At 47.7% G+C, this 22,649-nt stretch overlaps 4 protein-coding genes and 1 long non-coding RNA gene across 6 annotated transcripts; all 5 read right to left on the bottom strand.

Annotated features, from left to right (window-relative positions):
* Positions 1 to 3,884: 3,884 nt before the first annotated feature.
* LOC4331456 (uncharacterized) lies at positions 3,885 to 5,070 on the bottom strand. The gene is made up of 2 exons (XM_015773898.3): positions 4,227 to 5,070; positions 3,885 to 4,107 (listed from the first exon to the last, which is right to left on the bottom strand). Exons 1-2 carry the CDS (start codon positions 5,061 to 5,063, stop codon positions 4,093 to 4,095), a joined length of 852 nt encoding a protein of 283 aa, XP_015629384.2. The 5' UTR covers positions 5,064 to 5,070; the 3' UTR covers positions 3,885 to 4,092.
* A 3,161-nt stretch (positions 5,071 to 8,231) lies between these two features.
* LOC136355781 (uncharacterized) lies at positions 8,232 to 9,739 on the bottom strand. Its single transcript, XR_010740158.1, has 4 exons — positions 9,388 to 9,739; positions 8,864 to 9,018; positions 8,662 to 8,761; positions 8,232 to 8,550 (listed from the first exon to the last, which is right to left on the bottom strand). It is a non-coding gene; the product is annotated as an uncharacterized lncRNA (long non-coding RNA).
* Positions 9,740 to 13,098: 3,359 nt separating this feature from the next.
* Positions 13,099 to 14,804, bottom strand: LOC4331455 (probable receptor-like protein kinase At5g24010). The gene has a single exon (XM_015775759.3). It carries the CDS (start codon positions 14,746 to 14,748, stop codon positions 13,348 to 13,350), a length of 1,401 nt encoding a protein of 466 aa, XP_015631245.1. The 5' UTR covers positions 14,749 to 14,804; the 3' UTR covers positions 13,099 to 13,347.
* A 1,032-nt stretch (positions 14,805 to 15,836) lies between these two features.
* On the bottom strand, positions 15,837 to 19,194 carry LOC4331454 (probable receptor-like protein kinase At5g24010). The gene has a single exon (XM_015775756.3). The coding sequence runs from the start codon at positions 19,013 to 19,015 to the stop codon at positions 16,148 to 16,150; it is 2,868 nt and encodes a 955-aa protein (XP_015631242.1). The 5' UTR covers positions 19,016 to 19,194; the 3' UTR covers positions 15,837 to 16,147.
* A 622-nt stretch (positions 19,195 to 19,816) lies between these two features.
* On the bottom strand, positions 19,817 to 22,130 carry LOC4331453 (uncharacterized). Of its 2 annotated transcripts, none has more exons than XM_015775758.3 (3): positions 20,576 to 22,130; positions 20,369 to 20,479; positions 19,817 to 20,276 (listed from the first exon to the last, which is right to left on the bottom strand). In XM_015775758.3, exons 1-3 carry the CDS (start codon positions 22,022 to 22,024, stop codon positions 20,268 to 20,270), a joined length of 1,569 nt encoding a protein of 522 aa, XP_015631244.2. In that variant the 5' UTR covers positions 22,025 to 22,130; the 3' UTR covers positions 19,817 to 20,267. The 2 variants fall into 2 exon arrangements, with proteins under 2 accessions (XP_015631244.2, XP_015631243.2); XM_015775757.3 differs by having other exon boundaries at positions 20,361 to 20,479; positions 20,576 to 22,129.
* Positions 22,131 to 22,649: the final 519 nt, after the last annotated feature.

Here is a 22,649-nt window from a genome sequence, read left to right as displayed (position 1 = left end):
GGCATTCACGTGGGATTGACGTGAACTAGCGCGCACCGGCCGCGAGCCCGCGACCGACCGGCACGAGAGCGATCGATCCGTCTCTACGCGTTACATACTTACATTCTCTCGCGTTGCTACTAGCTGATCGCTACCGTAGGCCGTAGCGTATTGCTTCGCCTTACTATTTGGGCCGGGAGCTGTGACGGTTTTGATCAGGCAGATCGAGTAGTTCGTTGCATGGTGACAAAGACAGTTTTTATTTTGGCTTTCTTCTCTTATACTCCATCCGAACCAAATAAACTAATCTTGTACGGGATATGATACATTGTAATAGAGAAAATCTATACATCGGTATCCCATGAAGACGGGGTACTAATCCGGATCCCCTCCTCCTACCTCACTCTCCTTCCCTAAATCAGATGGCACCCGAGGTGCAGCCCTCCCCTTCGTCGTTGCCCCACCGCTCACCGGAGCCGGCCGCCGCCGCCGCCGCCGCTGCCGTAGGGTAGGCGGCGAAGGTGGCGACAGCGAGGAGCTCAGCGGTGGGCGCGGTGAGCGAGAGGGAGAGCGGGAGCAGGGCGCGGAGGTCAAACACGCGAGGGAAGAGGCGAAGGAAGTGGAGTGCGCCTCGTCGGTGGAGCCTGAGCGGGAGGCGGTGGGCGAGGCAGGGGAGCGTGAGTGGCTCGGTGGGCGACGCCGCCATGAGCGGGAGGTGCGCCGACGCGAGCTTCTCGAAGGTGTGGTCCAGGTGCCGTGCCGCCACGTGCTGCGGCGACGTCTCTCTGCCTCAAGCGAAGTCAAGATGCCCAGGTACCAGGCGGCCGACGGTGGTGTCTTGTTCGCTCTCTCTCTGGGTATGATGCCTGGTACCCAGGTACCAAGGTCTGATATCTAGGTACCAGCTCGATACCAGGGTACCAGGTACCAGCCGGTACTCGGGTATCAGGTATCAGGAAAAAGTCACTTAAAGTATCCCATCCTAATGAGATTTCATTCTCTAGTCTCTCTCATTGTAATACTATAAATTTAGACATAGTCATATTCCATACGAGGTTAACTTATTTTGGAGCAGATGTGGTAGGCTTATGACTGGAAGTCATCAGAAACCGTTAACCAAGTGTGGCAGTACGATGACGCCGTCGTACGTCAAGCTTTGAGCTTCCTCGCGTTGATCGGCTGATGAGCTGCCGCTGTTCGTGGGCTTCCAAACGTCCACCGTCTGCCTGCTGTTAACGAGGCAACGCTAGGTAGCTTGCGACAAGGGCAATGTACGTACGTAGTACATCCGCGGTGGGCACCGAATCGCTGATCGATCGGGCAGGGCAGGCAGGTGCTAGTGCAGTGCGGATCCCCTCGATCGGTCGAGCCAGCCGATCGATCCCCCTCATCACCCGGACCCCCCCTCACGCTCCCATCCACGCGTGCACCACCTGGTCCCGCCCCGAACACCCAACTCCCGTGCACGTAGGCCCAGCTCATTCCCCTTGCCGCCCCGCTGCTCGCGCACGTCTCGCCTCTCTTCCGCCCGCCTCGTGACAAAAACTACTACTCATTTCGGCCTTACTCTGCTCGACCGCTCGTTGGCTGCTGTTCCAAACGCAGCTGAGCGAACCAGCTCGCGTAGGCTGTTTTATTAACTAATTACACAATTTACGTGTAAATTGCTAGAGGAATCTTTTAAGTCTAATTACGCCATGATCTGACAATGTGATGCTACAGTAAACATTTGCTAATGACGAATTAATTAAGCTTAATAAATTTGTCTCGCAGTTTACATGCGGATTATGTAATTTATTTTGTTATTAGTCTACGTTTAATACTTCAAATGTGTATCCGTATCCGTATACCTGATGTTAGACCCGACAATTTTTTTTTACCAGTGGAACTAAACACAGCCTCTATCATAATATCACTATCATTATAGTTACTGATACATGAATCTCATCCTTCTATTATCTCACATGTTAATAACTGTAATGATACTATTATTATGTGGTAATGGATGTGAACCGGTCCGGTCTGTGTACGTTCTGCCTCGAAAACTAGTACTATCATCTGTTGCGGCAATACGACAACTCTGCGAGCACGTTAATTATCTGCTAACTGGTACTGGTCCCGGCCGATTCGTATCCATGTACGGTGCTCATCTTATCGCATGGACCGCTACGTTTAAATTTTAAAACGCGATCGATACGACCATTTTGAGACGATAAATCCACTGGAGTTTGACGTATCTACGTGCGTATACAGATATATCTGCATATACACGGCATCGCCTGGAACGCCCATGGCGTGTACGTGTGCGACTGCGTGGCTTTGGTACGCCTGCTGCAACCGTGCATTCACGCTGATGCACCAAACGGCTCTGCACTCACTGATTCTGGGTTTAGCCAGTCAATTCAGGTGTGCGTGTCTAGCTAGCTATGCTGATCCATCGGGAAACAAATGATTCTGCTATATTTTGGCGTGCAATTGGGCGTGCTTGTTTAATCATTTAGCCTGTACGAATCACGCGTCGCAATCCAATTTGCATATTGCTGCGTTCATAATTAAATCAGTTTGCATTATATTGGGGGTTCCTTTCGTTTACTTCTTCTTGCATCCTGTTTCTTAATTTAAGAAACAATATCCCTGTTCATGAATATATATTTTACCTGCGTTGTCGTTCAAAGCAAGCATTTTTTTTAAGTCTATGATACTGTTACTGCCCTAATTTAGAGTTGCTTTCTTGCAGAGATCATGCATGTTGTTGCTGACGCTGGCTTGTATACAGAGTCTCTTTTTTGAGACATTCTCGTGTAATTGGACAAGGACAGCGTGCATGAATTTAAATTAACAATTGTGTTGAACATTTCTGTTTCTCTTGGGTTGGTGGGAAAAACGAACAACTCCTGCCCAATCGATCGACTGATGGTACTAATCATATATTCATCGACGACGTAATGGCCCATCCTAATGGCGCATTTAGGCTTTATATTTGGAGATATTTGTTGGTCTGGTTGCCGTGTGTACGGGACCTCAATTGATTTTGCTTCGAACAATTTATGACTCTAGTTATATATTATTGTTGCTGGTCAAATTCGAGCTTGGTAAACAAGGATACGGACATGGAGGCATTACAAGGTACTAACTGTCTAAATCGTTGCAATTTTTATATGTCTAATCCTATCTGCAACACACAGTTTATTATGACGAAGTTTTGCGGGTTCAAACATGATAGCGCGCAACAATTAACTATGTTAGGATTTTGCCTTTTCAATATTTTGAAATTAATTAACTTGAAACCACGAATTTCAAGACTTCAAAATTAAACTGCAAATTCTAAGGGAGATTTTGAAGCAACTAATTTCAAGTAGAAGATTGGAAGGCCTACTTAGAAAATTAATTTTAAAGCAGCCTGCAAGTTTTGAATTTTAAATTTGTGCTAAAATTGAACAAAGTTCTGACTAAAAATCACAAAATTACAACTGAGTAGTCAGGATGATTTTCACTAAAAATTTGCACTTTCCACACGGAGAAAAAAAAACTCATAAAAGTGATGTTTTTGAACTTTCACATCGATATGATGGAAAGGATAATTCAATTCATGGGGATCGAATTGTTACAAATGAATTTCAAAATAGGCACCACTGGAGCGTCAAGTTAACAGAACGTGCTAAATGAGTACCAGATCAGCAGTATAGTATTACCAGGATTTCTTTGCTGAGATCTAGTACAATAATACTCCCGCGGATTATGTTAGAGTAGGGACACGATTATGCTCGGAAAAGGCACATGATTGAGCCAACAAATGATCTAGATGCTTTAATCTAACTTATGAATTTCTTGTTAGTTCACTTAATTAATAACAGGAATGGTCAGAAATGCTCAATTGATTCACATGGCCAAAGACAAACGAGAAAGACAAGAAAGGGAGCCATCTATTACACCCTAAACGAGCTGTTTACAACCGTTAAACGTACTCCTCATGCAGCTTGTCACATGCATATACAGTGTATAACTTATGTGGATGTACAACAAAAATAATGGTGGAAAAAACGAGAGGATCTTGAGTTGAGAGGCCACAAGATCAGCTCATGCTCTTGCAGATTGTGAATCCTTTGTTCCTGGCTATATATTTTGTCCCTGAAAGAAATATGACAAGAAACTATTTGAGCAAGAACTGCCATTAAATGCTAATCAACATCTGTGTGAATGTGCATGGATGCTTGCTTGATTGTGTTTGATGGTTTCGGTGCACTTACACTGGATTTCTTGCAGTAGAGGATGGCGTCATGGACGGCCGTGTCGGCAATGCCGTGGCACCAGTCGATGCTGGACGTGGACGCCCTTGCTCTCGCGCTCGCGGGGCTCGCCGGCGAGACCCTCGTCCTCGGAGCACGCAGCGGCGGCAGCGCCCTGACCTTCCGGTAGAGCGGCATGAGGAACCGCAGGTACCTGAGCAGTATCTTCCACGGCGATGACCCGCCGCCACGCCTCCCCGCGGCGAGCAGCGGCGGCGCGCTGGCGTTCTTGCTGGCGCCGCTCCTCGCGCTGGACGACGAGCTCAGCGAGGCCGGCGTGCTCTGCGCTGAGTGGAACAGCGGCGACGAGGCCGAGAGCCGGGGCTCGCTCAGCAAGTGCGCGACGCGAGCGGCATCGCCGTCTTCTTGGGCACCGAAGCGGCCGTCGTCGTCGAGCTCGTGGGGAAGTAGACGGCCATCGTGGAAGATCTGGCTCGCGCTGACCAGCAGCGGGATCGGAGAGGCGGCATCGTCGTCGCCGCCGGGCAGGTCGAAGTCGAAGTCGAAGTCGGTGCCCGGAGCCGTCCACCGCATGGAGAAGAGGTCGGCGGGGTCCATGTCGATGAAGTACCTGGAGCTTCCGCCGACATCGTCGTCGACGAGGCGCTTGAACGACGGCGCCTGCGCCGCGTGCTTGAGCCACCGGTAGGAGAAGCTGTCGCCGAGGTGCTGCAGCGAGCCGACCTCCATGAGCTCCCAGCGAGTGGCGTGCGCGCGCGAGACAGAAGACGAGACGAGGAGGCTGTGTGGTTTGGAGTGCAGTGCAGCGTGCTGAGCAGGCAAGGGACTACACGGCATGGCACGGCGCAGATATAGGGGGTCGTCTCCTCTCCTTGGCCTTGGACCGTTCGGTGCAATGTCCATGTTGCCCCTGCAGTGTCTCTTTTCTCTCATTGCAAAACTCTGTTCTTTTTCTCTTGAAATTTTTAATAGAATGTTGTTTTTTTTTCCTGACGGGCTGCTAATTACTTCCTCCGTTTCACAATGTAAGTCATTCGAGCATTTCACACATTCATATTAATGTTAATGAATCTAGATAGATATATATGTCTAGATTCATTAACACCAATATGAATGTGGCAAATGCTAGAATGACTTACATTGTGAAACAGAGGGAGTAGTTGCTAACCAGTCAATTTTGTGGCCGTCAGATGTTGTGGAGCACGAATTAGGAGCGCATCTTCTCCTTATTGGCAGCAGTGACGTCATCGAAGCCAAGAGGTATGACATTTTAGTTTTTTAGAAAGCGATTTTGTTAGACATCACTTTGACATTTTTGTGGGCAATATCACTGAATTCATAACATCGCAATTTTTCTCTGAGATTTGTGTGTTGTCTTCATCTCTAATGAACTTTAGCTAGTCTCCGATTGGTTAGGTTTCAGGGTCAGGATGGCAGAAGAGGGTGGGAGGTGTTCCTAGGATGACCGAGGCAGTAGTGACCCAACGGTGGGTTAGCGGACATGACAATGCAAGGAGGAGATGGTGGTTCTGCCTCAGTCACGGGCAAGAATGACGGTAGGAAAAGCCTTATCATTTGAGTGATTAGGAAACAATAAAAGGTGACATCAGATCCGATAATAGGAGCCATCGAAGGAGGACAGTAGCGTTGGCGTGAGGGTAACTATAGATGGAGGAGTATAAGGGGGCAAAGTGGTTCATCAAGCCTCATAGAGTAGTTAGGAGGCAATGGGAGGTGACGACGCGGGGTCATCGGAGTCAAGAAAGAAGGAGGCGACTAGCATCGCCGAGGTTGTGAGGAGGAATGGGTGGCATGGTACGGCGGGTCTTACTGGCACCGGATACTACACCATTGAGGAGGATGGTAGGAAGAAAAATCTATTATATTATTAAAGGAATAGAAAAGGCAGAGTCCATATAGAAATACAATTTAAAAATAGCTGAAATTCGGAATTAAAAAATAAGGAATATTAGAAGAGAAGACTAGAGTCCATATAGAAATACAATTTAAAAATAGTTAAAATTCGGAATTAAAAAATAAGAAATATTAGAAGAGGAGACTAGAGTCCATATAGAAATACAATTAGGAAATAACTGAAATTCGGAATTTAAAATAAGGAATATTAGAAGTAGAGTATAGAATCCATATAGAAATACAATTAGGAAATAATATAAATTCGGAATTAAAAATAAGGAATATTAGAAGTAGAGTATAGAGTCCATATAGAAATACAATTAAGAAAAAAATAGAAATTCAGGATTAAAAATAAGGAATATTAGACGTTCGCTCTCATAGCCTGGAAATTCTCACATTAATCGGAGAAAAAGAAAAAGCAGAGTCTATATAGAAATACAATTTAAAAATAGCTGAAATTCGGAATTAAAAAATAAGTAATATTAGAAGAGAAGACTAGAGTCCATATAGAAATACAATTTAGAAATAGTTAAAATTCGGAATTAAAAAATAAGAAATATTAGAAGAGGAGACTAGAGTCCATATAGAAATACAATTAGGAAATAACTGAAATTCAGAATTTAAAATAAGGAATATTAGAAGTAGAGTATAGAATCCATATAGAAATACAATTAGGAAATAATATAAATTCGGAATTAAAAATAAGGAATATTAGAAGTAGAGTATAGAGTCCATATAGAAATACAATTAAGAAAAAAATAGAAATTCGGGATTAAAAAATGAGGAATATTAGAAGTAGAGTATAGAGTCCATATAGGAATTTAAAACTAACTAAAATTCAGAATAAACATAATAAAATTAAAAGTAGAGTTTTGAGTCCGTATAAAAATACAATTTACAAATAACTAAAATTCAAAATTAAGAAAAAACATGGGAAAAAGAGTTTAAAGTCAATATAGGAATACAAGTAACTGAAATTCGAAATTAAAAATTAAAGAATATTGAAAGATGAGTTTAGAGTCCACATAGAAATACAATTAGAAATAATAAAAATTCAGAAATAAAAATAAATAATATTAGAAGAAGTGCCTAGAGTCTATATAGAAATACAATTTACAGAAAATTCAGAATTAAAAAAAGAAATATGAAAAGATGAGTCTAGAGTCTATACAGGAATATATATAACTTACAAATAACTAAAATTTGATATTAAAAATAATTAATAACTAACACGTATATAAAATACAATATGAATATTATACATTTGTAGTTTCGTAAAGTTATTGCAAAATTTAAAATTATGATGTCATTTTAATATATTTGAATAATATAATAAGAAAACATATATGCTATTATATGAGAGAAAATATAATGATGCTAGCCGCGCAATCTGCACGGGCCACCATGCTAGTTCAGTAATAAAGAGAGAGGAGATAATTCAGGTGTATAGCAAATTACTTTAGAAAATCTTAAGGTCCCAACTTTTAGCTTACAACCTCGAACTATTAATTGAATTATTCGTGACATGCTTCTAAAACTGCAATTCCTTCGGAAACTTTCTTAGTCAGCCTTGCTTAGATTTTTTTTTTCAAATAATTTGCTCGCTTAATAGTATATATTATTTATTTTATTCATACAAGTAGATCTATAAGTTTTAATTCTTAAAAAGAACATGCTAGACTGACCTTTAGACAATCCATTTTTTCCCTACTCATCGCTATGATAAACATGGAGTAATTCGAGTCATTTGACATGCTGTAATGATTGGGTTCACTGTATACATATTTGTCGACAAAAACTAGACATTTAAGCAAGATTTCTTTGTGACTTTCAGTTATCTTCAGTTGTGGGAGTAGGTTTTAAAGTAGCAGTAGTGGTAACAGCTAAAAAGCGATGGAGGGAGCTAGCAATGGAGCATTTCTTCCCTGGAAAAAGCAAGGCCACCAAATTAAGCTAAGAGCAACCAAGGGTAAACGGTAGGTACTCCTGTTTCTCAATGAATTAATCTAATACTGCATGTGATACATCATCGTAGTAATGAATTCATGTTCATAATTACTATGATATGCTATATTTAGTATAAAATTTAACTTATTGTGAGACAAAGATTAATAGTATTATAATGTGTCAATGTGAGACGGAGAAAGTAGTCATTTCGTTACAAAGAAAATGACAAACACCTCAACATACTGGCCGTCAAACTAAGCTTTTCTTTAGGACTAAACATCCTAAATAATGCCCAGATGGATCGTCAAAGACAAAATTATGCTGCTAAGAGAAAACTCAGAGTAACACATGACGGGATTAGTTGGGTGGTTGGGATAATCCTGACAAAAAAACCTGCGACAACGCTGCCGCACGGGCGTCCTTCCATCCAGGCCTCTGGTCATGTCACCCTGCGAAATTCCAGCTGCCAGCTCAAGAAATGGCACATGAAATCAGTAAAATGATCTTTGAATATTTAATCCTGGGAGAAAGAGCTAAGCTAAGCTAAATCCAAGCCAAGGAATGTGGTCCTCACGTTGTCAAATCTCCATAAGATGCTGCTAATGAAGCATCGGTTATGCTATCATCGTGTCACATTGTCCAATCTTAAATGAAGCCAGGCAACATGGATCAGTCTGCAATATTCAAATCATGGAACAGGACGCTTGTCATGCAGCTGGGGAAGCAGGCTTGGATATCAAGGGCAATAATTAAAATACAGTTCAAGGATCAAGAACCTGGTCCTGGCAAAACAAGTTCTGAGACCCTTAAACATGGGACAATTGTCTCTGTAAACAATCAACAGGACGGCAGTAACGACATTCGGACATACTAATTCTCTCCGCCCTAGGCTCAGGTTCCACTCGTGTGCTGCTGCCTTGGTTCGGTTTTGCTGCGAGCAACAGGTTCAATATTGTTGTCAGCAAAACATGGTGCAAATCCTAGACAGCGTTATTATTAATCAAGGTTAAAATGCAAGCACTTCATATAGATAGATATACGTATATGATTTTATTTCATTTTTTTGCTGTCATAGACGAGAGAGATGTACCATGCATGTTCTGGACAATTAGAAAAAAAGAACACAGAAAATGAAAACTACAGCATTCAGAAAGCTTCCTATATAAATAGTCTTCAGAAAGACATCAGCAGATGAGAGACAGAGGGAGAGCTGATGTGTGCTAATACAAAAGTAAACGGATAAAATAAATGTGATCTACACGGATAAAAATGAGTTGACAATGCATCGATGCATACTTACATGTGGCGTCCTGAAGCTGTACATGTACATTGCTTGACGTTTACTGTATTAGTACGCAAATTGGTATGCTGGTTTTATTTTGCCTGACGCAAAGGATTTGTCGCTGTTAAGCATCTAAGCTGTTATAAAGATCAAAGTTGAGGCATTCCATGGGCCACGCCCACTAGAAAAAAGAACCTCAGCTGCAGGTGAAAGAGAATCGATCAAAACTTTTGAGCAGAACAACCTCTTTTTTACTAATGGTCGGGCATAGTGATTACAGATAGAAAAAGGGTGATATCAAAGGTTTTATTCTCGCTCTCTTATTTGCAGAAAAAGAGGCATTTTCATTGAATTTTGAAAAGCACTTTCTGCACAAGAGCATCTAACAAAGACGAAAGTGTAGAATGATTAAGGATAATTCCATTTTGTGCTCCAGCATAGTAGAGAGCTTTTGTACGAGACCATCAGCCAAAAAAAATGTGAGGCTCATAACATGCAACCGTCACATGAACAGCAAAGATCCAGATGCAAAGGTGGAACAACTTCGCAAATATTGGACACAAGTGGTAAAAATAAAGAGTGGCGATAGCAGCAAATATTGGACACAAGTGGTAAAAATAAAGAGTGGCGATAGCAGACCAGCGGTTGTGTGGCTGTGCCCTACACTGGATTTAAGGTTTTACTACAGATCTTGATTCCAACACTAAAAACATCAGGTTAGGCAGAGGAACTAGGCACCAGCATGAGCCGACCATACCTTTTAATGCAACATCTTCTGGTAATCCTTTTGTGGAACATTGGAGTACAGTTTGCCCCCACTAGATTATAGCTTTCTATGAGTTGTGATATGCCCACCCTTTACTCAAAGCACTTTACTTCATAATTTTGGGAATACATAGGGCCCAGATAAATGCATATATACATTGAATGATGCCAAGATGCCTTTTTTTAATATTGAAACATCATGAACATAGTATCCCCAAATTTAAGAAATTAAACACTTAATATAGAGCTGCACAGAATAAAGAGCATGCGGTTTAGTAATTAAGTGGGAAATCAAATTCTTGACATTGTAAGTTAAATGGTTGAGGTATTGGACAGAGAGAGATCATATTATACGAAACAGAAATTCTAGTCAAATTACTTTCCACCAAATAAATCTCTCTATAGATACCTGACAGGTGCAAATGAAATCAGAGCACCCTAAGAAGGGGCAGGGCACTGGCAGGTAACAGAAAGAGCTTGATGGTTTGATGAATTTCATAGTGAAACCAGAGGTGTTTGACAATGGTAATCAAATGGTGTCACAGTTTCTCCAGCTTCCATTTTGAAAAAAAAAATAGTTGAATCCAGAGGTTTTTGACAATGGTAATCTAATGGTGTCACAGTTTCTCCAGCTTCCATTTAGTTTTCAAAAGATAAGATTTCAGATGACATCAAGCACTAATCAATCAGTATGCCTTGTCAAACGGTTGTTAGCTGGTACAACTACACATTCCTAAGGGACATGCAAGTGCAGTTTGCTTTGCACGTTTTTCTTGAAATAAGCAGTGCCGGTCATATTCTGGCCTAGTAGCTTATAAAGCCAAGTCAAATGACATTTATTAACTTTCGAAGACTTATGGCTATGCATAACAGCTACTACAACATTAGTAGAAAAAAACAATATTAACCAAACCATAAAAACCGAGAGAAGACTACAAGATTGTTAATACTGTCTTTCCTTTCTATAAGGTACTATGCAAAATAATACTTGGATATAATGTTTCTGCAACATGGTTATATGGGCTCAGTTCAATCGACTCGTAAGAGACACATGCACCAACTATCATGCAGTGCCGCCATATGGCAGAGTATTTAACATGAAAAATCTCTTCCCTAAGTTATTCTTTCTTCAAACTATGGCATGTGAAACACTATCACAGCCTAGTAGTCTTCTAGTACAAGAACCATGCCAAATGAGGCATAATGTGTTGGGCCAGTTAGGTATGTCAGGCCATTCATATTTAGATGGGCCGATCCAATTTACATTGAGGGGCCTAAAATAAGTAGATGATTCTACAATCCTCATTAATTTGGTTCAAAGATGAGAGCAACCCAACAGAAGATGCTCAGCATGCATTTCAATGATGCAGTAACAGATTCTTCAGAAGGTTCTGGAGATTTTAACAAGGGAACGAATGCTGCTAAATTTGGGGTATGAAAAATAATTCAAAACATAGTCCTTTTAAAATACACTAAAAACTGATAGAAAAACTACATTTCGATTGAAAGAGAATCAGGAAAATGAGGGAAACTGCTAGATCCAGAGATACCACATCACTATTGATCAGAATAATTTTCAGGAACAAGGAGTTTAGAAAAGCACACGACGTGTTTAATACACTATACAGTACCGTGAAAGCAAATTCACAATAAAAGCCAGCCACAAAATGATAGATTCCAATTAAATTTTGAAGTACAATGACTAGTGATGATATTAGAAAGTACCACCAATACAGTTGTCACATCAACCACCAAAACCTGTTCAAATAGGGAAATTGGGACCTATGAGTGTTACAGCGTTTTAGGTTCTTTGTGGTTGGCATCAGAACTAATATAAGACAATTAGTCATACAAACCCAACAAGAATTAACTATTCCCTAAGATGTTTTTTTTGCACAGTAACAGTATAGGACTGAAGCAATCCCACCCGCACAATAACAACAGTAGCCCCCAAAAAAATGAGGGCACAAACAATCATCAGAAAAAAGATCACAATAACATCATTGGATATTTGGATAGGGGCATATGGTAGATTTTCCTCTGCTGATACTAATATTTCATTTGGCGCTCTAACAGAGGAAGATGCTAGTGTTTGGATAGATGAATGATAGTACTTACTCCTGTACTACACAAACACACCAGAAAAGACATCAACAGGCAGAGTAGGATGGCAAAGTTCTCAGGAAGGCATCTTCTTTGCATTTTTTTTCAAAAGAAATATAGATGTAGAGGCGGAAATAAAAGCTATTAAGTATCAAAGGATGATAATTGTTGAATCATGGCAGGTTCCTAAGAAAAGAAGATATGTTAGAACTTATAACAGAAAGGTAAACATATATCCCTAAACTTCGGTGGAGTCTAATTCCAAAATCCAAACAATTGCACATGTAAGATTGAAGACATGTCACGTATACAAATAGATAAGCAAAGCAAAGATTCTGTAGAAGTTGGGATCTGAAAGGACCAAAGCAGTATTATCCCTCGGTATGTCTGAACTCCAGAAAATAATCTGGATTGAATCAACCAAGTTTAAGAAATTTGTGTGATTATGTCAAATTTTAGCATGTTATTTACAAGTTCTCAGCAGTCAAACAAAGATGATCTGCAGACACTTAATTGTTACAGCTAGCCCAGATTACCAAAAGCTCTTAGCGATGAGGCCATGAGGGCCAAAGTAGGATGCCAGGGCAGCCAAAACTGTAACTGAAGTTTCTTTTTTCAAAAAGAAAAAAAAAGTAGAACCAAGGGAAATACTACTACTTCTTAATTGGCTTTCTACAAGAGCTTCCCCCTTGCCTTACCAAGTAGAATAAAGAATAGTAAATAACACTAACATTGGAAGGTAGATTCTATTTGCCATGATTTAGCCGCTATCTTCATATCAAGAATATGAATTATAGTAATGGCATATAACAATAACCAGTACTACAAAAGCATAAATAAACTAGATAAATTGCAGGCATATTCATTCAAGCATCACAAACTGGATAGAGCTATTAAAAGCAGTACTAATACAAACAAATATCTTGAGCCAGATACAACACCACGACCGTTTTCTCCATTAGCCAAGCTCAAATAACCGAAAACTTACCATTAAGGGAGTAAAAGTGTAAAACTACAATACTTACAACTGAAGTAATGCAATATGTCATTACATACAATAGGTCAACAGCCACAGTTTAAAGCTCCTCAAAGATTATCATCTCATGATGTTCAATAGTCTGTCTTAGCGGACACAAGTTGATATGCTCTAGCCAGCTTCCCGTCACCAGAATCATTTGGCTGCCAAGACCAAGTTGTACCATTATTCCTCAGCTCAGTCCTCAACCTCACCACAAGCATTAACAAAACCAACAACAATCCCGCAAAAATGAAACCACACAGCAGTGAGCGAGTAAATTCTCCGATCCCCTTGCTAGCCACATACTCCATGCCCAGAGAAACTGCAAAATCCCCATCAATACCACCATTTGTTTTGTTCATCCTCATTATCTCTACAGCATTAAGAATACCGCTCACTTCGTCTGATCGGCTATTCTTCGAGCCACCAATGGCCAATTTCAGGGCCCCTTCATCCTCAACATCCACAACAAAGTCGATGTAATATGGATAGGCTAAGAATCCAGTGGCACCAGAGATATCGAAATCCTTTACTGCTAGCTGACCATTGACATAGATATCAAAGTAAAGCTCATTTAGAGCCTTGCTCACGATGTCACAGAAGTGCATACGCACTAGGTACCTGCTGGAAGCAGGCACGGGAAATCCCCATGTCACTTTGCCCTGTGAGCTCACTGACCTCGCCGAGTTGTACACGTTGTCAGGAGCAACCTCCCGTGTCATCAATCTGCTACCCTTGGGATAAGCAATCCGGCCACCGAACGACCAGACCCCGCTGTTGGATGATTCCGTGCTGACGAGGAAGCGCTCGTCGTTGACCCATGTTCGCCACAGCGTGTCGTTGAACGGTGTGACCTTGCGGCCGGCGACGTTGATCCGATAGAGCATCTCATAGACCTGAGACGACAATCCATTGGTCTGGTCAGTGCCGCTGCTCGTGACGAGGGTGCCGATGTCGCCGACGAGCTCATCGGGGGCCGAGACGAGCTCGATGGCGTTGACGAAGGCGTTAGAGCCCGACTCGGGGACGAAGGTGAGGACGAGGACGTCGGAGTGGACGGGTAGGATGAACTCCTTCACGACGGGGGCCGACGCGGAGAAGTTGTGGAGGAGGAGGAATCCGGCGGCGCCGACGTGGAAGCGCGCGGACGCGAGCGCGGGCTCGAAGGGGTAGAAGTGGAGGCGCAGGACGTGGTACCCGCGGCGGCGGACGGCGAGGTCGTAGGACGCGCGGCAGGAGAAGACCCGCGCGGCGGCGTGGAGAGGGGTCGGCTGCGGGGCCGCGCTGGAGGCCGCGGACGGGAGGGTAGGTGCCGGGGAGCGGAGGCGCGTGGAGGCGCAGCCGGAGTCGGGGACGAAGCGTCGGCCGTCGGGGAGCACGGCCGGTGCCGTCGCGCCGCAGGCGAGGAGGTGGTTGTCCGCCGGGGCGAAGCGGGCGGCGGAGGCGGAGGCGAGCAGGCACAGCAGGAGGGGGACGGCGAGAACACTAGCCATGGCGGATTGGTGTGGGGGATTCGGCGAAGGGGAGGAGGAAGAAATGGAGGCCAGCTGTGGATTGGCGAGCGGAGTTGGGGAGGAATCGGTCGATCAATCAATTCACCGCGTCGCGTGCGACGAGCCGAGGACTCGCTGGATGGTGGGGCCCACGCGTCGTGGCCGTGCCGGTTGGTTTAGGTATTTTAATGCTCTGATCAGCGTGGGCTTTTATCTTTTTCGTTTGGGCCGTGGATTTGGTTGGGCTTGCGGAGGGGAGAGCATCTGTACACGTTTTGGCCCAAGTACCATAGCCTTTTGCCTTGCAGTTTGGGCTGTCTCTTTCGCCGTGGACATATCGGTTGCCACCTGAATAGGGCAGTAGTGATTTCTGGTTGCAACTTGGAATTGTAGTCAAAATTAAACAGTCAAAGGATAATAGATAAAAAAAATGGTTTAGATTAGTCAGCAGGGCAGTGTGATTACGACGGCACGGTCAGCGGTCAGCACCTGATAATTAAACGAAAAGGAAATAGCCCAAAGAATTTGGCTTTACCTGGTTATTACTCTTCCTGGGCGCATGCATGCGTGCCGTCCTTCCAGTCAAAGCAGAAGGGAGACAATCAGGGGGATTCTGAAGAATGCGTGCATTGCAGCTATGCACGTCCCAGTTTGGCTGAGTTCTAACCACACAATTCGTGTATGTCATGATCATCGTAGTATGCAAAAGCTTCGGCGAGATCGAATTTGGAAAAAAAAAAGTTCCTTTTATTTTTGGTTTCTCTAATGGCCTTGGCGGGACGGCGGCTTTTCTAGGTCAGCAATCGTGTGAACCATATATTATTATGCTCTAAAGCCAGTAGTTTAGGAATGATCCCATTAATGAATCTTCCACTAACAAGATAATCATTATAATCATCATTATAATCAAAGAGTTAGGCGGAACACGGTAACGAGAATTTGGCCTCATCAGGGTGACGCCAGACATGCGTAGGAGTACAATACAACTCAACTGTACACAAGTCTCTGTCAAGGTCCTGCAGAGAATTGTTGTTTGTACTATAAAACGGCCGCCCGTGGCCAATTGGGAAGAAAGAACAGGCAAAGGATTTTGTTCTCATCTGAACATATAAAATGATCTGTTCATCCTGGGTCAAGTCATTTCGTCACGCGCTAACATATGAAATGAATCCACGATGCAGACAGCAAGGACAGAAAAAATTGCAACACCAATTTTGCTGCAGATTACGGTATTCCGTTCGTGTTCAGCAAAATTTCTGAAGACGTATCGTTGCTGCGACGTGCATGGGTTTTGGATTCAGAGAATAGATCAGCATAAAAAAAAAGAGAGGAAAAATTATGGTTACAAACTTCTCTATCTGAGTCTGACCGACTGTCGGTTCACTGACCAGCTGATTGATCAACGGCCATCGCCGCTGCTGAGCTGCGAGAAGGCCTTGCTGTTGGCGATCCCCGAGTCGGTCACGCTGTCATCCATGAGGAAGCTCGTGGACGACGGCACCCAGCGCGGCACGACCACGTCGGCGGGGAACTGCGTGGCGACGGCGCCGCTGTCCTCGAACGCGTCCCTGTTGACGTGCGTCTCCTGCAGCTGAAGGCAGTACTCGAGGTTCCACAGCACGTCGCCCATGGACGGCCGGTCCAGGCCGTAGTCCGCCAGGCACTTCTCTGCGGTCTCGGCGAACTTGCGCAGCGAGTTGCCGTTCACCTGCCCGGCGATCCTCGGGTCGGTGATCTTGGCGAGCTCCCCTTTCTGCTGCAGGCTAACCGCCCACTCGGCGAGGTTGATCTCGTCGCGCTCAAGGCTCTGGTCGATCACCGTCCGCGCGCAGAGCACCTCGAACAGCACGACGCCGAAGGAGTAGACGTCGGACCGGTCCGTCAGCTGCTGCGTCTTGAAGTACTCCGGGTCGAGGTAGCCGAAGCTGCCCTTCACCGCCGTGCTCACGTGCGTCTCCCCGAACGACGGCCCGATCCGCGACAGCCCGAAGTCGGCCACCTTGGCGATGAACGCGTCGCCGAGGAGGATGTTGGTCGACTTGACGTCGCGGTGGATGATGTTCTCGGAGTAGCCGGTGTGCAGGTAGTGCAGGCCCCTCGCCGCGCCGATGCAGATCTCCAGCCGCTGCTTCCACGACAGCGGCGGCTCCTCCGACCCGTAGAGGTGGCTCCTCAGCGTGCCCTTCTCCATGTACTCGTACACCAGTATCATCTCCGACTGCTCGTTGCAGTAGCCGATGAGGGAGACCAGGTGGCGGTGCCGGATGCGGGACAGCACCTCGATCTCCGTCTGGAACTCCGGCAGCCCCTGCTTGGAGGCGCGCATGGCGCGCTTCACCGCCACGCGGGTGCCGTCGCGGAGCACGCCGCTATACACGTTCCCGAACCCGCCGACGCCGATGAGGTTGCGCTCGTTGAAGTTCTCCGTGGCCGCCGTGATGTCCGCCAGCGAGATGTTGAGCTGCATGCTCATCCTGTGCAGCCCGCCGGTCATGCCCGCGCCCGACGCGTTCGACATGTCAACCCAGCTGGAGCCATCCTGCGTGTGCTGCGACCACGGCAGCTGCGTGCTCTCCTTCTCCTCCGGCGCCGGAGTCGGCGCCTGTCTACGCCTGCGCAGCACGGCGAGCAAGCAGAGCAGCGCGCACGCAAGAACAGCGACGCCGAGCGCCGCCGAGAGCGTGCCGATGAGAATCTTCTTCCTCCTGCCGTGCGATCCGGCGGAGTTCAAATTATCGGCGCGCCGCAGCTTCATGATCTCCAGCCCATTGAGCATGCCGCCTGCATCGCTTTTGTCCGACTTGCCGATGCTGATGGTGAGGTTCCCGGTGGTCGGGGCCGTGGCCGCGTAGTCCAGGTAAAAAGCCTCGTTGGGCTGCTCCGCCGCGTCCGCCGCGTTTCGGTCGAGGTCTTTGGAAGCAAGCCTCTGCGCGACGTAGACGTCGAAGACGATGCCCGTTGCTACAACGGAGCTCACCAGCGAGTAGTCGCACCAGTGGAGGCGGACGAGGTAGTCGGAGTCGGACCCCGGTGCCGGCGGCGGAAGCGCGAAGGTCCACGTTAAGTTGAAAGGCCCCGGAGTGAGGAACAACTGCTGGCTCGCCATGTTCATGGCGCGCTGCGTCTTGTACACGCTGTCCGGCGCCACCTCCCTCGTGTACCCGATCGACGTGCCGTAGATGATCGGGGTCGAGGTCGAGTTCACCTGCGAGAGCCCCCTGGGGCTGGAGAAGTAGGGGTCGTCGGGGAGCCACGTCCGCCACAGCGTGTCGTTCGCCGCGGTCACCTTGGATCCCCCGACGTTGAGGCGGTACACCGTCTCCAGCGCCTGCTGCGGCCACGCGTTCACGTCGACGCTGTCGACCAGGGCGCCCACCGGCTTCACCGGGCGTCTCCACAGCAGCTCCGGCGGAGCCGGGAACAGCTCGATGGCGCTGACGAATGCGGTGGAGCCGGCGTCCGGCGTGAACTTGACGCGGAACTCGCCGGAGCCGTCCCCCGGGACGAAGTACTCCTTGACGACGCCGTCGCGCGGCGGCGAGAAGGAGGAGAGTAGGGTGTAGGCATCGCGAACAGAGACGGAGAAGCTCGCGGACGAGAGGTTCACAGAGGAGGAACTGGTGAAAGGGAAGAAATGGAGGCGGAGGACGCGGGACACGTTGACCGTGGCGGTGTCCGGGTCGGCGAAGCTGTACGAGAACCCCGAGCCGGCCGCGCGCGCGGCAGCGTAGAGAGGGGGGATCGTGTTGGAGCCGGTGCTCGTCACTGCCGGGACACGGCCGGCGGACGAGAGGAAGGGAGCGTCCGGGACGAAGGTGCGCGCTGGGGAGTCGCCTGGGAAGGAGACGTTGGAGGCGGCGCCGCAGGCGAGGAAGTAGGGGAAGGCGGCGAGGGCGGTGGACGGGAGTAACGGGAGGAGGAGGAGGATGACGATGACGGTGGCCATTGAGGCGGTAGTGGAGGCGTGGTCGTGGCGCCACTGCCGCGTCCACGAGAGAATGAGACGGAAGCGGACGAGTGTGCGGACGGTGCGGGTGGTGGTGTTGGAAGGGAGAGGGAAGGACGAGTGCGATGCGGTGGAGTGGTGTGTGGAGTCGGGCACGGGGAAGTGGACTCGGAGGAAGATGGGACAACGACCGGAGGGCAGCGCGTGGTGGAATACTGGAATAGTGGAATGGACAATGGAGTGGACGCTGATTGGGTCATCACATTTTCCTATGCCCCCCCGCCCACTGACTACCGATTTGTTCGGCTCAAAACAAAGCATGCTGCAGATTGCAAATTTCTGCTCTGTTCTTCTACTTGTATGGTAGGTATGCCATCTTCTCGATTTTGTTTGTGTCTCTCTTTTTTCATAGGTTGCCACTTCCCAGAACCTGATTGATAGCTTTGCTATCCCTTTGCTGTAGCTCTATAATTTTCCAATTTGCATACATTATTATCTTCGCAACATGATTTGTGTTCACTCCGTGTGCTCATAAACCGCACTCTGCCGCCGGTGCAGCCGACGACCAGATCGCCACCGTCGGACCACGCGAGTAGTAGACCGATGTTTGTGTCGCTATCGTTTAGCTTTTTCCCTAATAAACCGAAACGGTTTACTAAGGAATAAAAATAAAATTGTAGATAAAATTTTTATATATGCGTTATTGGTGAATTAAAAGTCAATGCTGAAAAAGAAACTATGTTATAAATATCTTAAAATTAAATTTAAAAATATGAAATTTAGTTTTTTCTTTAACTGATTAGTGCATCCGATGGGAGCCGTGAGCTCTTCTGCCCCGCTCATTTAACGCTGTGAGTCGTATATGCCGCTTCTCTAGCAGGCTGAAAGGAACTATTGGGCTTGCGCTTCTATCACTTCGGCCCAAGTAGGATTTTGTCAGGACATCTCGGGCCGACTCGGAAAAAGAACCCAACAGAGGTTGCACCCCTTTCGGTTAGTGTAATAAGTTCACTTTAGGTTCCTCAATTTGTCATCGAGTGTGAAATTCCTCCCTAAACCGAAAGAGATCTGTAATATATCTGGTATTTCGGTTCCCATTATATCCCATTGTAACTCGATGAATTTCATACTCTGCGACAAAGTGAACTTATTCATCAGTTAGTTGATACATGGCCCATGAGCTTTCTTTTTTTTTTTGAAAATTGCCCATGGGCTATTTGAACACTCGTAGCCTCTGGTCTTCACCTGTTTGCCAGATTATTTGAACACCTCGACAGTCGACGGGCTCACAAACAAACAAGCCTGTCGCCGTTCGCAGCAGCACTGCCCGTACTTGTACAACGCCCACAAGTGCGCCACATTCTCGCCGGCACAGTGTTGTATCAAGGTGAGTTCGGTTACTTACATACACCTATTATCTAAGGTTACAGCTATCATTAGCCGAAGCAAGCAGTAACCGAGCGATCCGCCGTGCACCGCCGCGAGGTGGGCGCGTCCTGCTCCGATACCGTCCTTGATGCTTGATGGTTTTCGCCTTCTGCTCTCGTTTTGCTGTCCTAGCAACTGATCCTAGCTAGCTTCCCTGCGCGAACCAAACGCAACGCGCGCGAGCTGGTGATCAGATCAATAATGCCATATCGGAAAATTGTTAATGGAGGTGGCCTACCTGGCTACCTCAATTCTGGCGAACTCGCCGCCCCTGCAGACGCCAACATCGATGGTCATCTTCCGGTCCTTCCCTTGCCTGGGTGACGACAACACCCTGCAGCAATTCCTCCTCGGAGACTGCACGCACGCCGGTTTGAGAGCACCATTACAAAAATCAAGCTTCTTTGTTGTACAAATCAATTCAGGTTTTAACTACGGTGTGTGTTTGATTACCCTTTTCCAGAGGTTGGGGTCGGGCTTCTTGAGGACGATGACGCGGTCGAGCAGCGCGGCAGGGTCAGGGATGCGCCAGCCGCACTTGACGGGCGCGACGCGGCGGCGCTCGTACTCGGTGACGGTGGTGTTGCGGCGGCGGTCGAGGCGGGACTGCCGCATGTAGTACACCTGCGGCGTCTGGCACGGCTGGCGCGCCACGGGCCGCGTGTTGAAGGCGTACGCCGTGTAGTCGGCGCGGCGGTACCAGTTGAGGAACGTGCGCATGGGCATCTCCATCTCCCGCGGCGACAGCACCCCGCGCGTCACCACCACCGCGAACCCCCACGACACCGACACCGTCCACTGCTTGTCGCCGTCGTAGCACACCGACTGCTGCGCCACGCCAGCCGAGTCCAGCCGCGCGGGCCCCTCGAACAGCCGCCTCAGCGCCGCCGTCCGCGACCTCGTCGTCGGGAACACCGGCTGCAGGAAGTCCAGGTGGTGCAGCGTCACCAGGGGCACCACCGGGTGCGCGCCCAGGAGGCCCAGCACGTCGCCCCACAGGTCGCACTGGTGGAAACCCAGGTGGCGCGTCAGCGGCACGCCCAGCTCCGCCACGCACGCGTGGATGCGGTCGTCGCTGCCGTAGAGCGCCGGGTACCGGTCGATGCACCCGTCCTGCATGTGCGCCAGCTGCGCGGCCAGGGCGCGGCTGATGGCGAACCCGCCGCCGCCGAACGCCATGCCGTACGAGAAGATGAGGTTCTGGATGTGGCTCTCCGACGGATTCCCGATGTAGTACGGCTGCGTGTGGTCGTACCGGGACAGAACGTCCACGAGGTTGTCCGGGAAGAACACCGTGTCGTCGTCGCCCATCACGAACCACCGCGCGCCGGGGAGGCCCAGCCGGAAGCTCTCCGACACGATGCGGGTGATCCGCAGCGCCGACCGGCTGCCGCGGCCGTGCGTGTACGGGAACTTGGTCGTGTTCCCGCTGATCTTGATTCCGGGAAGCCCCGTGGAAGCGTTCCTCGAGTAGAACTCGTACACCGGCTTGTCCAGCCACACGAACCCGCTCATCTGCTCCGGCCGCCACCATGTTCTGATGTACTCCCTCCGGCTCTTCCAGAGCTCCGAAGAGGCGGCAATGCCGAACACAATGTGACCCAGCCCGGTCGGCGCGGCGTCATCAGACGGCGGCGACGAGTCGTTACGCCTGTTGCCAGCATCGCCGGCGGCCGCGAGATGTGCAACGTCGCCACTGGCAAGGCTCTCCTCCGGGCACGAGCTACCCGAGTAGAACGGCGACACGGCGAGGGCAACGACGTACAGGGCGAGCACCGGGAGGAGAAAGTAGAGGAGGAGGCTGCAGAGGAAGAAGGAAGCCTTGCACTTGGGCGCCTTGCCGGCGGCGTGCATGACAATGGCGTCCTTGTGATGATGCCGATCGCCGCCTCCTCCTTTCATGCCAAATAAGGCCTGGAAAAGGAGATGACGACGACAGTGGTGGCCAAGATCGATGAGCGGCCAAAAGAGCACAGATCACTAATGGCCACATGGTCAAAAATAGCGTAGTAGTGGAGTGCACCGTGTTCGTCTGTTCGTTCGTTCCAGTCTACGTGTTTGAGGGCGAGTCGCTCTGTGGAGCATATAGGGAACAGAAATTGTAGGCCCCAGTTGCAACCTGGACTGATTACCCCATAAATAGCATGGTCAGTGGTCAATGATCAAGTCGCGTTTGTAGGATCACTGGTTTCTCCTCTGGGCCTGACGGCCATGGGCTCCAGCACCCAGCCCAATAGCCCATGCGTTCTCGAATGTTTTTCATTTTTATTTTTTTAATATTTACAGAAATATTATACAGACGAAAATATTTACATAAATAGACCACGCAACCCTCCTTGAGAACGGTAGGGTGACGTGTGTGAGCAGACGCCGGAGACCGCTGAGCGGGTATGTGAATTTTGCGTGCGGCGAAAATTGCATTTCACCCGGCAAGGGACCTCAACGCAAAATGCGCACACGACGCCGTGTGCCACATCACCTTGCCGCTCTCCACTTGTGCGGCAGGATATATTTTTGTAAACATTTT

The sequence above is a fragment of the Oryza sativa genome, chromosome 3 (genome assembly GCF_034140825.1).
Source record: "Oryza sativa Japonica Group chromosome 3, ASM3414082v1".
Lineage (NCBI taxonomy): Eukaryota > Viridiplantae > Streptophyta > Magnoliopsida > Poales > Poaceae > Oryza > Oryza sativa.
The sequence above is the reverse complement of the archived record's forward strand: the minus strand, read 5'-3'. Positions and strand labels throughout refer to the sequence as shown.

Bases quoted from the DNA above. Each gene is read 5' to 3' on its own strand.
- LOC4331456 (XM_015773898.3), bottom strand. From the start codon at position 5,063: ATGCCGTGTAGTCCCTTGCCTGCTCAGCACGCTGCACTGCACTCCAAA.
- LOC4331455 (XM_015775759.3), bottom strand. From the start codon at position 14,748: ATGGCTAGTGTTCTCGCCGTCCCCCTCCTGCTGTGCCTGCTCGCCTCC.
- LOC4331454 (XM_015775756.3), bottom strand. From the start codon at position 19,015: ATGCTTTGTTTTGAGCCGAACAAATCGGTAGTCAGTGGGCGGGGGGGC.
- LOC4331453 (XM_015775757.3), bottom strand. From the start codon at position 22,024: ATGAAAGGAGGAGGCGGCGATCGGCATCATCACAAGGACGCCATTGTC. The intron at 20,480-20,575 runs GTAATCAAACAC...GCGTGCGTGCAG, and splicing joins ACCCCAACCTCTGGAAAAGG to TCTCCGAGGAGGAATTGCTG.